The sequence below is a fragment of a genome, unplaced genomic scaffold, assembly GCF_019419815.1.
Source record: "Pyrus x bretschneideri cultivar Hongxiangsu unplaced genomic scaffold, Pyrus_bretschneideri_v1 Contig4, whole genome shotgun sequence".
NCBI lineage: Eukaryota > Viridiplantae > Streptophyta > Magnoliopsida > Rosales > Rosaceae > Pyrus > Pyrus x bretschneideri.
Genome location: NW_025999723.1, coordinates 9,589,667 through 9,605,323, shown reverse-complemented (window position 1 = coordinate 9,605,323; position 15,657 = coordinate 9,589,667). Strand labels below are relative to the sequence as shown.

The following is a 15,657-nucleotide window of genomic DNA, read 5'->3' as shown; positions in this document are numbered from 1 at the left end:
TAAGTTAATTTGAAAACGCCATTCTCTTAACATACTACATAAGAAAGAGTAATAGGTTGAGTGCTAACATTGAGCCAACTTGAGCATCTTCATCTGGAAATAAAAGGAATTTGAATGAAACATAACATGTTTGTATGATTATTTGGTGGTGGATAGCAATTGCCCTTACTCGTTTTTCTTAATTTGTGAACTACTTAAAATCTGTTTCTGTTCTGTTTTTATTTGATTTAATTTAAATAGCAAATCAATTCCAAAAATCCCAAAAATTTGTGTGAGTGTAGCTCTATGTGTCTAGGATCTGCATATAAAATTTCGTAAACTTTAGATAAGTATAAGTCGGTCTAATAATTATTTTTCTATAGCTGGTCAGTAGGGACAGTAACCCAGTTTTTGTGACATTTTAAGTAGTTGGATAAAACAATCTTTTGCGGAAAAGACCCTTATTTTCATATGCTACAATTGACAAATCTTAGTATTAATACGGAAAATCAATAGGACATTTGTGTGCTACTTTGTGGTGTGCTTTTAATCCTATCACCGAATGAGACTTTCTTGAAGGTCAACGTGGATGCCAGCTGGTCCCCTACCAATGGCAAAGGTTATTCCGTGGTAATTGTTCACGACCACAGGGGCTGCTTTGTGGCTGCCAGGAAGCTCGCCATCTCGGCACCAGGATTGGCGGTTGCGGAGGCGTTGGCTTTGCTCCTTGGTTATGAGTTGGCTATTGAGCTTGGTTATGAACGGGTCACCTTCGAGTCCGACTCTTTGGAGGTAATCACTCCCTTAAGGGGGGAGAGGATATTACAAATGGAAGTTAGGAAGCATTCCCGATCTTGGGGAAAATCGAGTGGCTTGGGGATTTTTTCCAAGACTGTTGCTGGTCTTGGACTCCAAGATTGGCCAATCAGACGGCGGATTGCTTGGCATCACTAAGGAATTTGGAGATGTGGGGGAACACTTTGGGTCAATTGGCCTCCATTTTCATTGGTTCATGTTCTTAACAAAGATGGTTTACCCTGTCCTCCGTAACGTTTATTTTGTTTTGGTGGTGTTGGGGGATGACGTGTCTGCTTTAGTTGCAACGTCTTAGGAAATGTAACACCCTTCACTACCTTTTATGTTTATTACTTGCAGTTTACTTGCCTTTACTGTAGGCTTTCCTTGTATTTCGCTTTTGCCTGGTAATGAATTTTCCAGTTTCACCAAAAAAAAAAAAACAAAAAAAACAAAAAAACAAAAAAAAAGAGGGGGGAAAAAGCAAAAGTTGAAACAAAACGAATCAATTGTGATAGATTTTAATATATGCAATTGTTTTGGCACTCCAAATTTCTCATTTTGCACTCCAAATTTTCTATGTTTATAGAAGAAAAATACACTTCTGAGGAGTGCAACATGAAAAATTTTAAAGTGCCAATAATAATTCTCTTAATATATGGATGCCAAGAAAATATTTCATATTTATTATATGGGGCGTGGCCTTTGTAATAAATCTAAAAAGAAAAACAATCCAAATATTGAAACATATATAGAAAAGGGACTAATTATCACTTCACAGAAATGAATTTAAGTTGCATATTATACATATGATACCTCTCTACATGACCATCCAGACTTCCAACTTTCACGATGACAGCTCCTTCCAACTACTAGACACACTCCACTGGTCGGAACTTGCCACCGATGAGTTCCCTCCGGTGCCACACTTGGCCACAGTCCTCACGCTTTCAATCAAAGCCTCAGTGCGAGCTTCCTGCGACAAAATATCAGAGAGCTGCTCTGGACTTATCACCAGCTTCACCTTCCAAACCCCACTACTGTTGTACCTCGGAAAAACTTCAGGATCTGCCGGCCTCTTGCCTTGATTGTCACATGACATGCGATACGGTGTACAAACGGTGCCGTTAGGGTTTGCATTAATATCATGATTTTTGGGGGTTTTGTAGGGGTTGAGAGGTAGGAGATAGTAAAGCTCTTTGGGATGGAGCTCATCGTTGTGGAGAAGAGGTTGTGCGAAGAGGTCAGGGCTGCGGAAGATAGCATGGCCTGGGAACTCTTTGGTTATGGAGTTAGCTGTGATGGGGGCAAAGAGCTCCATTATTCCCCCACTGCATGTCACGACTTTCACCATCTCTTCTGCCTCTCGAAACCCTTTAAATACACAATTTCCCATTTCATATACGGAGTGATTATTCGGTGTATCTGATATACCAGCAAATATGGAAGAGGGATTAATTGGGGGTGAGAAAAAAGAGATTATGGGGATTTTAGCATACAAGGGGTGCGTTTAATTGTTGAGGATTTTTGTTTGCTTTCCATGGCCTAGACCTAAGGTAAGCAGTTTGACAAAAAAAAAAAGACCTAATGGTAAGCAAAGACGGCCGACACAAAATATGCTTTAACTTCTTTACAATGCAAAAAGGAATGTATTATGTAACTGATGTGAGGGGGTTCTATAGTGGGGTGACCCACCACCTTGTCTTTAGGATAACATTGGTGATTAATTTAGTCAATATTCTTAACTGGGTAACATTATTTCATTACACAAAGAAAAGAATCGTGTCATATGAACATGATTAAGCAATATTAGCCCTTTAAATCATATATATGGCCAATCAAATTGTGATACAATGGAATGAGTTGAGGATCATTTGATAGTTACAGATTAACTAGCCGAAAGTAAGATGACAAAGCAACCAACGGAGGGAATTCTCAGTGCTGGAAAATGTACTCTGTGGAGGGCTAAACAAAAGAAAAAAAAAGTTAAAAAATATAATATTTAGGTGTTAGCATTTTTGTCGTTCTTGTATGTTAAACGTCTGGGGAGAATATATGTTTGACAAATTGCCCATAATATTGATGGATCATGATGATCATGGTTGAAGATCGGCCGGTCTCTCCACCTTTCTAGCTTTTGCTTTAACCAAGCGGTCCTGCTTGTCGACGTCTGCTCTTTTTTAGGGAAATGCTATCATTTTCAACTTGTATATGCATGTTTCTTTTTATTTCTATCTAGTAGACTCAACAAATTAAAAGATAAATAATGGGTAGATTAACAAAGTGTGTTAGGGAAATGCATATTATTTTGGGAACTTTAATAAAAAGCTTATGGTACTATTTTTTTTAATAAAAAATCATATTTTTACACTAAAAAGTCAAACATAATACTATTCACTTTACCCTTTATTTTGTCTTTATCATTAAAAATCAAAGTTTTCAAGCCATTTTCATTAGTTTTCCTTATTATTTTTCACCTTATGTATATTCATTTATGTTTCTAGTTACTTGACTGAACAAATTAAAGAAAATTAACGGATAGAATTAAGAAAGTCTGTGAATGTGCAGAAACAACTTAATACTACGGTTTAGTGGTATTCATCAACTTCACTTATAAGTAAAATGTCTTAAATTTGAATCTCATGAAGGGTAAGTTTGATACTATTTATTCCCTACTCTCCATAATTTAAATATACATGTTGCATTAAAGGACAAGTGTGCAAAATAACTCTTCCTTTCTTACTTGTTACTACCTCTTCTCATCACTCAATCGAGTTTTACAAATTAAATCAAGAAAACCATAATATTTAGGGAAATGGTTTATGTACACCATTTTATCTCATACATAGTCTATTTTTTAACTATTAGATTAAACAAATCAAAGAAATTAAGAGTGTGCAAAATGACTTCCTAGTATTAAGCATATTTCTTGATACAAAAACCACTTAATTAACAACAAAAATGAAAACCTTAAACTTATTTTTGTTAGAGTATCAAAGACTAGGATTGTGACAGTTGCCACTAGACAAATGACTGATTAGCAAGCTCTTAGTTTGTTATTATATGTATGAACAATGTATTGTAAGTGTTGAAGTATCAGTATCGGAAAATAAGTCTTTTCTCTCTCTCTCTTGTTTCTTCAATCTTAACAATTTTCCATAGAATACTAACGGTAGACATTTGATTTCTTCTTAAAAGCTCATTTTACTGGTCATGCCATTTGATTGGCCCGTTCGAATATATTTGGTCAGCAATGTAATTGATGATGATAAACTTAATTATTTCTCATCGTTTTATAATTTGAGCAATATTATGCACGTGAGTTGAATGACTGATATATAAGCGTTGATAACTTGATCCAAGAATACCTATCCACACCACACCATGCGCATGCAACTTTCGGTGTTATCTCGCTCGATTACATTTTGAAAATAATTACTTTTCCTTGGTTATCATTGAATTATTCCTTTGGTGGTTTCGTATCTAAGCAGCCAAAAGAATTTATCAGAAAGTGAAATGGCAATTTGGCCTAAAACTTTATGATTCCGTTAAAACCCTAGAGAAAGATCCAGTGAAAAGTAAAAAGACATCATTTTTATGATGCTTTTTAGTGACAATAACAACAAAAGAACACTAATTATGCCTCATTTAGCTAGCCTGTGACTAAACCAAGCTAGCTAGTTAAGGTGATAGACTTTACTGTGCTCAGCATGGATTCTCAATTGGAAGGATATAAGGTTAACCTTTTTTCTTAAGTTTTTACAATTTTGAATCTTTGATAATTCTATAAATTAGCTATAGTTAATTATATGTGCGTATTTCACAGGGGGGATCATGAGACTCCAAAAAAAAAAGACATCTATGCTCATTTCTCTGTAAATAAAATTCATAAATAAAATTCATATTTACTTGTTAAAAAAAAAAGGTTTTTTGAACTTTAATCCCTGAAAAAAAAATTAAAATTTAATTAAAACTTGGTGTTGGATTATATATTGATTTTACTTCTTTGATGTGTACTCTAATTCAAATTCATATTCTATTTTTGTTTTGATATTCAATGTGTTTTTTTATGTCTCTTTGATAAATATTTGAATTTATTCTGTAAAAAAATATTTGAAATTATTAATATACACATTTTAAGTTATTATATTTTTTTTTTGTCAAACGATAGAATTTATTAGATTAGATGTTAGATTAGTCACAGACAAAATTTGAACCGAGATCATCATGCAAGGACTTAACTCTTTTCCACCACTGTAGTAAAGAGTGGTTGGATTATATGGCATGCGCCATGTTGTAGCTGATATGATTGGTGAGAGATAAGGATGACATGTCAGCATTTGTTTTAGCTAAAGTCGGTTATGTTAACTATAGTAGTTTACTGTACAAGCAAGGCAGTTAAAAAGTATAAGTATAAGAATTAAGATCATTTGTAAGATACGATTGCATTGAAGCAAATACAACGAAACACTTTCTTATCACTAAGCTTTCTTATCCCTAAGCTTTCTCTCTCTCTCTAGATTTATTACCTCTGCAATTATTCATTTCTTCAGTTCTTTATCACTGTTAAGATGGTATCAATCGCCGAGCATCAATCCTCACTGTGTTATTCCGCTGTGTTTTCGTGGTAGTTCGTCGGTGGTTCTGCGTTCTTACTGGGTTTCCCATCTCGGTGCTTTTGATTCTTGTGAAGTGCGATTTCAAGGGTCTACAATGTATCTGTATTATTTGTTGCATATTAGATGTTTGTTGAAATATGCCAGTAAAAATTTGCTTTTGTATGTTCATTTGTGAATCTGGGTTTTCCAAGATTTGTCCAAGCTTAAGGCCGATGCCAAATATGGGAATGATATGTTGATAATTGAGTTTTTAATGAACAAGGCCGATGCCATTATCTGATACTTTGTGTTGATTGTTGTTGAATTCTATTTCTTGAGAGGCCGATGCCATTGTGACTTCTTTATTTTGGGATTTCTTGATTTGTGTGGTTCTTCCAAAGCTTGTTATTTTGTGCATTCTTGTGGTGTTATCAATTTTCAGCAACTATGTCTAATAAAACTTTACGGATTGAAAGTTTACTTGGGATGTTGACTGTGAAGTTACAAGATGATAATTTTGTCAAGTGGAGTTTTTAGTTTCAGTCTGTGTTAAGGGGTTATGATCTTTTTTATTTCTTTAGTGGTGATTCTCAGTGTCCACCCAAATTTGTGTTTAATACCAACACAAGAGTAACAAGGGAAATTACTGAGGCTTATAAGAATTGGGTTCAGAAAGATATGGCTTTGCTTAGCATGTTGATAGCAATAGTCTCTTATGAAAGATATGGATTACGTTATAGGCTGTAAAACTTCTCAAGAAACTTGGATTAGTTTACAAGAAAGATATGCATCTGTGTCTATGGATAGGGTTAATCACCTTAAAATTGAATTTTATACAATTTAGAAGGGGAGGTGATTCAATAGACAGATATCTCTTGAAGTTGAAAGCTATTAGGGATCAGTTAGTGTCTGCAAGAGAAAAACTGTCAGATAATGATCTTGTTATTAATGCATTGTCTGGTCTTCCACCTGAGTTTGATATGGTCAAAACTATTATCTTGGCTAGGGATATTCCTATTCCTTTAAAAGATTTTCGGGCACAGTTGCTTGGGGCTAAATCCACTATTGAAGCTAGAATTACATCTTTAACTAGTGCTATGTCTGTGATGTATGTCCAGGGCAGAAATTTTGAGGCAGCTGATAATAGAAATAGAGTGGCTATCAGGGTCATAGCAATGGGTTTCATAATGGTTATGGTTTTAATAATGTTGGTAACAGGTCACAAAATAGGAATTGCTCTAGTTCATCAAATTTATATTCCTCTAATAGAAATGGATCTGCTCCTTATAATAACTATATGCCTGACTTTGGAAATAAGTCAAGAGGGAATAATTTTGGTGGCTCTCAATACAGTGGTGGTTTCAAGTCTAACTGGAATGGTAACACAAATTTTAAGTCTTCAGTGGTGATTGAATGTCAGATTTGCTCTCGAATGGGGCACACTACTCCAACTGTTTGAACAGGAGTGATAATGGACAATCTTCTGCAGGTTTTTAGATTCTTATTTGTCAAATTTATAGAAAAAAAGGACATAGTGCTCTAGAATGCAGGCACAGAAACAATTATTCATATCACGGACAACCTCCACCATTTTCTCTCATTGCATTTGCTGCTCAAGCACCTAATACTCTGACTGCGGCTGAATTTGGACAGGATGCTCATGGATTTTCTGCAGCTGACACTTGGGTTCTTGATACCGGTGCATCTCATTATATGACTCCCAACATTAATAATGTCAACCAGCCGGTTCCTTACAATGGTGATGACTAAATCACCATTGGAAATGGTGAAGGTTTTAATGTGAAGCGTATTGGTTATCCTATTATTTCCATTCCTTCATATGCATTTCTTTTGAAAAATGTTTCACATGTCCCTACAATTACAGTAAACCTTTTATCTGTTAAGAAGTTGTGTAAAGACAATGGTTGTTGATTTATTTGTGATGAAATTGTGTTTTTCATATAGGACAAAGCAACAGGGGTGTTCTTGTAGCACAGAAGAAGTAGAGGAGAGCTTTATGAAATTCCTGTGAATGTGTCTTCAAGAAGGTTTATTGCTGGTGCTAATAAAAGTGTGGCTTTTCTAGGAAGGACTGTTATGGCATAAGAGACTTGGACATCCGTCTGAAGAAGTGTTATCAACTATGCTTAAGGATTGTCAACAATCTGTCAATATAGATTCTTCACCTACCGTTTGTTCTTCTTGTATTTCTGGAAAAATGTGTTATCCTTTTTTGTAAAACAAACTAGAGCTACTTGTATGTTTGAAAAGGTACACTCAGATGTATGGGGTCCATCTCCACATATGTCTCTAGAATGATATAGATACTATGTAAGTTTCATTGATGAGTATTCCAGACTTCTGTGGATTTTTCCAATAGTTAATAAATCAGATACTTTTTCATTATCTGTCAAAGTTCATTCATTTGTTATTACTTAATTTAACTCCACTATTAACTGTCTTCAAACTGATGGGGGTGGTGAATACATGAGAAATCCTCAACGATTTTTTGGATTATATAAGCATCAGTCATTTAATATCTTGTTCGTATACCCGTAAACAAAATGGTCTTGCTGAGAGGAAACATCAACATGTGATAGAGACTGCTATTACACTTATGATAGATGCTAGTGTACCATTGTTGTTCTGAAACTATGCTTGTCAACATGCTGCTTTTTTAATGACCATATCAGTTGTTGTTTGATAAGCCTCCTATTATACACACACTGAAATTTTTTGGAACTGTTGTATATCCATTTATTTGACCATATAATCAAAACAAGTTGCAGCCAAGGTCTACACAATGTGTATTTTTGGGTTTTTCATCCAGCTACAAAGGGGTTGTTTGTTATGTTGGTATTAAAAAGTTGATCTTATCAAGGCATATTATTCATGGTGGGGATGTATTTCCTTACAAGTTGCAGAAAACAATTATCACTCATATGTTAGTGTTTGATGTTACTAAATCAAGTCGGGTTTCTTCATCCAATCTTCAGTCCATTGTTCCAGAATTTGTTCACGACAATTCACATTCAATTTCACAAGAATTAAGTTCTTCTCATAGTGACATAGCTTCTATGTATGCTTTCCTGAATTAGATACGCCTGCTGCCTGTCCAACACGAATCACAATTAGAGCTATTGCTTTCAATTTCACCTTCTGTTTCCAATTAAATTTCTAATAGCACTGAAGAACATTTAAATGTGCCTTCTGTTCATCATATGGTTACTAGGCTAAAAAGTGGTACAATTGTTCAGCAATCTTACAAGGGCTTCTATGTATGCTTTCCTGAATTAGATACGCTTATGTTGAATGATAATGATGTTTTTGCTGGAGGATTTTCTTTTCTTACTGCTACTATTGATTTCACAGAACCAACCACTTTTAGAAAAGTTGCTTCTAGGTCCCAATGGCAAACAACAATGCAAGAAGAATTTGATGCCTTAAAGGCTAAAGGTACATGGGTATTGGTTCCGCCGGTAAGGATGATATCATCCACATATAGCAATAAAACAACCACATCACTGGAAACCATCTTGATAAACAAGCTAGTATCTGAAGTATAAGCTTGAAATCCCAAAGCTAGCAAATAACTTGTAAATTCTAAATTTACAAGTTATTTGCTAGCTTTGGGATTTCAAGCTTATACGTCAGATACTAGCTTCTCGGGGTGCCTGTTTTAACCCATATAAGGATTGGAAAGGCTTACATATTTTCTTGGGTTGCAGATACAACATCAAGATAATGGGGATATTTTTGTTAATCAATCCAGGTATGTCAAGGATTTGATTCACAAGGCGGAATTAGATCCTCTCCGAATCTCCTCGTTGGGGATCCGGGGAATCAATTTATACCAACCGTTCGTCCAAGATCGTGCAACCACAATTAAATGATTTTTATATTTTCAAAAGTAAAGCAGGCTCATTTTGTGTGAAAAATATAAAAAAGGAATAAATTGTGGCCGCACGATCTTTGATGAACGGTTGTTATTAATTGATCCCCAGGATCCCCAATAAGGGGATCCGGAGAGGATCTAATTCCTCACAAGGCAGGTATGGAGTCATGTAGACTTGCTAACACTCCTTGTAAACCCCATAGTCAGCTTTTCATCAATGAAGGAAAAGCATTGTCAGATGCCACTTTGTACAGAAGTCTAGTTGGATCTCTTTAATACTTACTTTCACACGGCCAGATATAGCTTTTGCAGTAAATAATGCATGTTAGTTCATGTCATCTTCTACTGATGTGCATTTTGCTTGTGTAAAGAGAATTTTGAGATATCTTCAAGGTACTGTGAATTGTGGAGTCACTTATTCCTCTGATACACCAATTCAACTTACTGCATTCTCTAATTCAGATTGAGCTGCGGATTTAAATACTCGAAGGTTTGTTACAGGTTATGTGGTGAATTTAGGCAACAATCCAATTTCTTGGCAATCAAAGGAATAAGTTTCAATTTCCCGGAGTTCAACTATGGCAGAATATAAAGCCCTAGCATATACAGTTGCTGATGTTGCTTAGATAAGGTTGATATTTTAAAGGATTTGGGTGTATTTTAACCTACTTCCAATCATTTTCTGTGACAATATGTCTGTTATTGCTCTCAGTGCAAACCTAGTTTATCATTCAAGGATTAAGCACCTCGATACCGATTACCATTTTGTTCGGGAAAGAATTCATAAAGGAGATTTGTTTCTTAAGTATTTGCCCACTGATGAACAAACTACTGATGTCTTGACAAAGGGACTTCATAGCCCTTCATTTGTTCGACATTGTTCCAATCTCAAGCTAGGATTCTCTAGTTGAGATTGAGGGGGGATGTTGGATTATATGGCATGTACCATTTTATAGCTGATAGGATTGGTTAAAGATAAGGATGACATGTCAGCATTGGTTTTAGCTAAAGTTAGCTATAGGAGCTTACTGAGTGTAAGAATTGAGATAATTTGTAAGATACGATTGAATTGAAGCAAATACAAAGAAACACTTTCTTATCCCCTAAGCTTTCTCTCTTTCTTTTTAGAATACTTACCTCTGCAATTATTCATTTCTTCAGTTCTTTCTCACTGTTAAGAAGGGCCACTTGCAATTATTATATTGTTTTTAACTTCTCCAGTTACATTCTGATAAATGTACCTAAACGAGAAAACATTAAAAAATTTGGCACATAAGAAAAATAGGTAAATACATGAGTGTACTGAAATATATTAAAATGAATTGATGTACCTAAATGTCTGTACCAAAATACATCTCCCGAAATATGTTATAACAAATTAATATATTCTAAATGTATTTACCTAAATGTAGGTACCAACATGTATGTTCCAAAAGGTAAACAAAATATATGATACTGGATTAATGTATCTATATTGCCTATATTGAAATGGATACACCAAAATATATTAAATGAATTTATGTACCTAAATGAAGACACAATGTGTACCAGAATATATTTTATATATATATTAGTTTACCTAAATATCTATAACAAAATGTATTGTAATGAATGAAATGAAAATTAGGTTTAAATGTAATTAAGACATTAAAATTAGAAAAAAAGAAGAGAAATAAAACATCAAAATATAATTAATATATGAGGGGATTAAATGAATGTTGACATGGACTTTGGGGCCAAAGACTAAAATTAGGTTTTAATCTTAGACTAAATTTTGGTCCAAATGTGATATTTTTCATAGATTAAAATGAAGTTTTCTATAGAAAGAATATATATAGCAAGAGGGCCTAGCGACAATTTATTTTGAAGAGTCAACTCGAATCCTGTCCAGATAGCTAGATTGGGAAGTACTTGATTTGGACTTTGGCAAAACATTTGAAATTTGAAAGTATGGATCACCAAACGGCAATCTACTGACCTGTTTTGCAGATAATGGAATTGTAATGATGTAGTTCTAAGGTTTGGGGTGGCGGGAGGAGGATTCTCTTCCCTTCTAATCTCTCTTTCCTTCTTTCCTCTCGTATTTGAACGGTTACGGTCTAGCCACGTCAATATTTTATATTGATTTTTTTTTATAAAGACAATAAGATAAAAAATAATATGTGAGAGAAGAAAAGGGAAGGAGATGGAAATATGAGGGAAGAGAATCATAACTCCATAGCGACATGCTTGAACTATTTTAAAGTTTGAAAGCATGGGAGTGGCTTCAATCATTTGATCCAAATTATAATCACGATACAAGTACTGTTCGAAACTACCCTCACATTTTCATCAACACTGTTAAATAAAATTTAGAAATTATAGAAAAAGAATACAAACTTCGGTTGACCACGATCTACTCTCAACTAAAGTAGACAAACAAAACGACTAATGGTTGTTAGGAACTTCCGTGAACCATAGTAAAATAATTGGCCAAAACCCTAAACCCTGGTATTTTTATCTTGGAAAGTTTCAGAATACCACTCTCCTCAAGAGTAAAAAGAAAGAGTAATGCTAAAAAGATAACAAATTTTATAATTATACCACATTATTTATTATGTTATGTCATAAGTGATGCACACAATTGATATCTAATAAGATAAATTTATGAATTGACGTGGCATTTAAAAATCAATTGCCACATGAGATGGTACACTAGCATTGTAACAACCCGTCCCTAATATTATGATTTTATAAAAAATTTAAAGTGTGAATTGACCAAAATGCCCCTTGAGAAGAGATTGATAACTTTCATTGACCGTCTTTTTGTGAAGCGTACAAGTTACTATTTTATCGTAGTCTCAAAGTACTCGATGGTACGAATGCGTAGGCGCAATAGAAATCGAAATTTTACGGACTTACGATGTTCAAGGATTTTGGTAAATTCATTATTCTAGATAAATACCCTTTATTATTTTAATAATTTTTTAGTAGGATTTTCTGCATGGTGGCACCCACCCATTTGGTGAGGTTTGATACATAAACATCTCAAGGCAGAACTTCCCCATATTCTGGAAAATTTGGACGGTTGTCGTTAGGCCACTTTCAGGCCACATTTTCGACCAACACCGACCACGACTCGGCCTAATCTTGGTATGGATTTGTTCCTCTCGTGCTAAGCTTCATTTCCATATAAATTATGTTATTTTTGGTGGAGAATCCAGCTCGAAATGAGCTCCTAAAGTTGGAGGAAAAACACGAAAAAAAAGACTGGAAAACACACGATGAAGGCGCGCATAGGTTGCCAATCTCTCCAGCGCGTGGCTATCAGTGCAACCACCTTGTGGCGGCGCTTGCAGTGGCACATGGAGGAACCCAAGTTCCCTCCTTAGGTTTATTGACGTGCCGAATCCGAATCCACCGTCTGTTTTTCAAAATTCAACCATTTTAAAATAGTTCTTTTATTAGATGTACTTTGTACGAAAACGAATAATTACGTTAGCAGACAGATCGTCTAGAAGGTTTGTTCGGACGTTGAAATTTTAGTTGCGACCATTATTTCCTCAATTACCCAATAAATACTCTGGTAAATGAATCTTTACCTTTGGTGATTGAATTTTCAGGAAGCTACAGTTGTTGCGAGATATTATGTATTCAATACAATTATCTTGTACTCTAGGTTTGATGGACTTATTCTGACTCTCAAATTCTTGAGAGTTCATTTAGCCTTTTTGGCGTAATTTTTCGCTAAACTCGAGTGGAAATTCATAATGAATTTAGTTGTTGAGGCATATGTGAATTACAATGTTCGATTGCATAGTGTTCATAACACTACTATATCTCACTGTGATACGCGTTTTGCTTCCAAGTCTTTGGAAGCCTTCTTGAAGGCCATGTGTATTAAGTGTTGTCACATACCACATTTCACCCTTAGGCTAATGGCCAGTCTGAATGAACAATCCAGACCTTAGAGAATATATTGCTTTTGTATGCTTTAAGGTTTTAGTCGGTTATGTTAGACACATATAATTTGGTTATGTTGCATACAACAATAGTTATTATTTTGGTTTGGCTATGATACTATTTGAGCCATGGTATAGAGATTTTATGCATGGAACATGTTTGACAAATGGGTATTGCTAACAGGTATTCGAATGATCAAGATTAAGATATAGCAAATTATGAGCTACTGACAATGTTGCCCGAAAAGGTAGTATGTGAGCGCGGTCAAGGCGCTAATCAAACGACTTATATGTATTTCCCAATGAGGGGCAAGATTGTAATATTACACCCTCAGGAATTTGTTGCTTGTTTATCGAGACAACAGTGAGCTATCAATATCGCGGGCTGCAGACCATAATAATGATAACTTATTTGTTGAATTCCTTAAGCAAGTAGACACTTAGGCCATTTACATTAGTTTATTTATTTATTGTTTGGGCTTCACCCAAAGATGCTACACTTATTCTTGGAGTATGTGCCACTGCGAATGCGTAGGTGAAATTTATCTATGTTCGGTTTTGATTTCAGTACAGCTATTTTAACTTTACTATGTTTGTATTTTGACGTTATGTTATTATATATCTATTCTTGACTTTATGTTTTCATAAAGGATTTTATATTTTAGTATTGTAGTAAAGGAGAAGGAAATTTTGAGTTTGGAGGCATGAAAGAGGAATCATTGCAATCCGATCGCGACAGAATGACATTCTTTTTTATGCAACTGCTCTAACTTGATTTCTTCCTTATATATATCATATATTTTTTTTTTCTTCTTCTTACCTTTTCGAGTATTTTATGTATAACAAGTGATTTCAAATTTCCCGAAATTTTTTTAAGATGGGTAGATTGTAACAACCCGTCCCTAATTTTACGATTTTATAAAATTTTTAAAGTGTGAATTGACCAAAAGGCCCCTTGAGGCGAGATTGCTGACTTCCGTTGACCATCTTTTCGTGAGCGTACGAGTTACTATTTTATCGTATTCTAGAAGTACTTGATGGTACGAACGTGTAGGCACAAGCGGAATTGAAATCAGAATTATGATTAAAATTTTACAGACTTACGATGTTCAAGGGCATTTTGGTAAATTCATTATTCTAGATAAATACCCTTTATTATTTTAATAATTTTTGTGTAGGATTTTCTGCATGGTAAGACCCACCCACGTGAGTTTTCTATCTCTCTTGTCCCCGTGCCATTTTTCTCCCATACTCTCTCGGATTCCTTCACCCGTATCTCTCTGTGCTCTCTGTGCAACGCAGGGCAAGTAAGCCCTATCGCCGTTTGCTACGTTCTCCGGCGAGATCAGTTGCACTAGCCATTTGCAACAGGCATTACAACAAATCACCATTAATGTGGATGCTTCCTCTCAGCTCCCTCCCGTCTACCTCTCTCTACAAGTGCAAAGAATAAATCGTACGACATCACTGTTGTTAGCTACTCACGACGATGGCCATCCTGGCGAGCCAGATCACACCACCTCGTCCTCTTCCCTCACAAACTCTATCCCTCATCCTTTTCCCTCTCGGTTCACTGATGCACAGCACCACCGCCACTCAATCTCACGAACTTCGACGAGATTTCCAGTTCTTCGATTAAGGTAAGCCTCAGATCACCCCTGCCCTTCCTCCAATAATGATTCATAAGTAATGTTGACGTTGAATGTCTGATTTGGTGAGGTTTGATACAGAAACATCACGGGCAAGAACTTCCCTAGATTCTGGAAAATTTGGACCGTGGCCGTTAGGCCACTTTCAGTCTACTTTTCCAGCTAACGCCGACTACAACTCGGCCTAATCTTGGTATGGATTTGTTTCTCTTGTGCTAAGCTTTATTTCCATATAAATTATGTTGTTTTTGGTGGAGAATCCAACTTGAAATGAGTGCCTAAAGTTGGAGGAAAAACACGAAAAAAAAATCCCGAAAACTCACGACGAAGGCGCTTGAGCCGTACGTGGGTTGCCACTCTCTTCAGTGCGTGTGGCATATGGCTGCCAGTGCAGCCACCTTATGGCGAGGCGTGGAGGAACCCGAGGTTCCTTCTTAGGTTTCTCAACATGCCAAATCCGAATCCACAGTTCATTTTTTGAAATTCAGTCATTTTAAAATAGTTCTTTTATTAGCCGTACTTTGTACGAAAACGTGTAATTACGTTAGTACGCTATATTTACATAAATGGTCTCGTTTCTAGGTGAAATGCATCGCAAGGATCTTCGAAGCCCATGAGGCGAGTTCGACTCGACGACATGATTTGTGAGTGGGTCTTTTCTTTGATATATACATATATTTGTTTAGTTTCCATATATACATCTAAAAAATGAATTTCTATATGACTGTCGTAGTTAAATAAATAATTATAGGAAATGACGTAATGATGAGAATTAGGAAATCATTACGAATCTTACAGGA

General features: G+C 35.4%; 1 protein-coding gene across 1 annotated transcript; it reads right to left on the bottom strand.

Moving 5' to 3' along the window:
* Positions 1-1,621: 1,621 nt before the first annotated feature.
* Positions 1,622-2,170, bottom strand: LOC125468798. Its single transcript, XM_048565256.1, has one exon. The coding sequence runs from the start codon at positions 2,168-2,170 to the stop codon at positions 1,622-1,624; it is 549 nt and encodes a 182-aa protein (XP_048421213.1).
* Positions 2,171-15,657: the final 13,487 nt, after the last annotated feature.

Coding starts and splice junctions, on each gene's coding strand:
- LOC125468798 (XM_048565256.1), bottom strand. CDS start 2,170: ATGGGAAATTGTGTATTTAAAGGGTTTCGAGAGGCAGAAGAGATGGTG.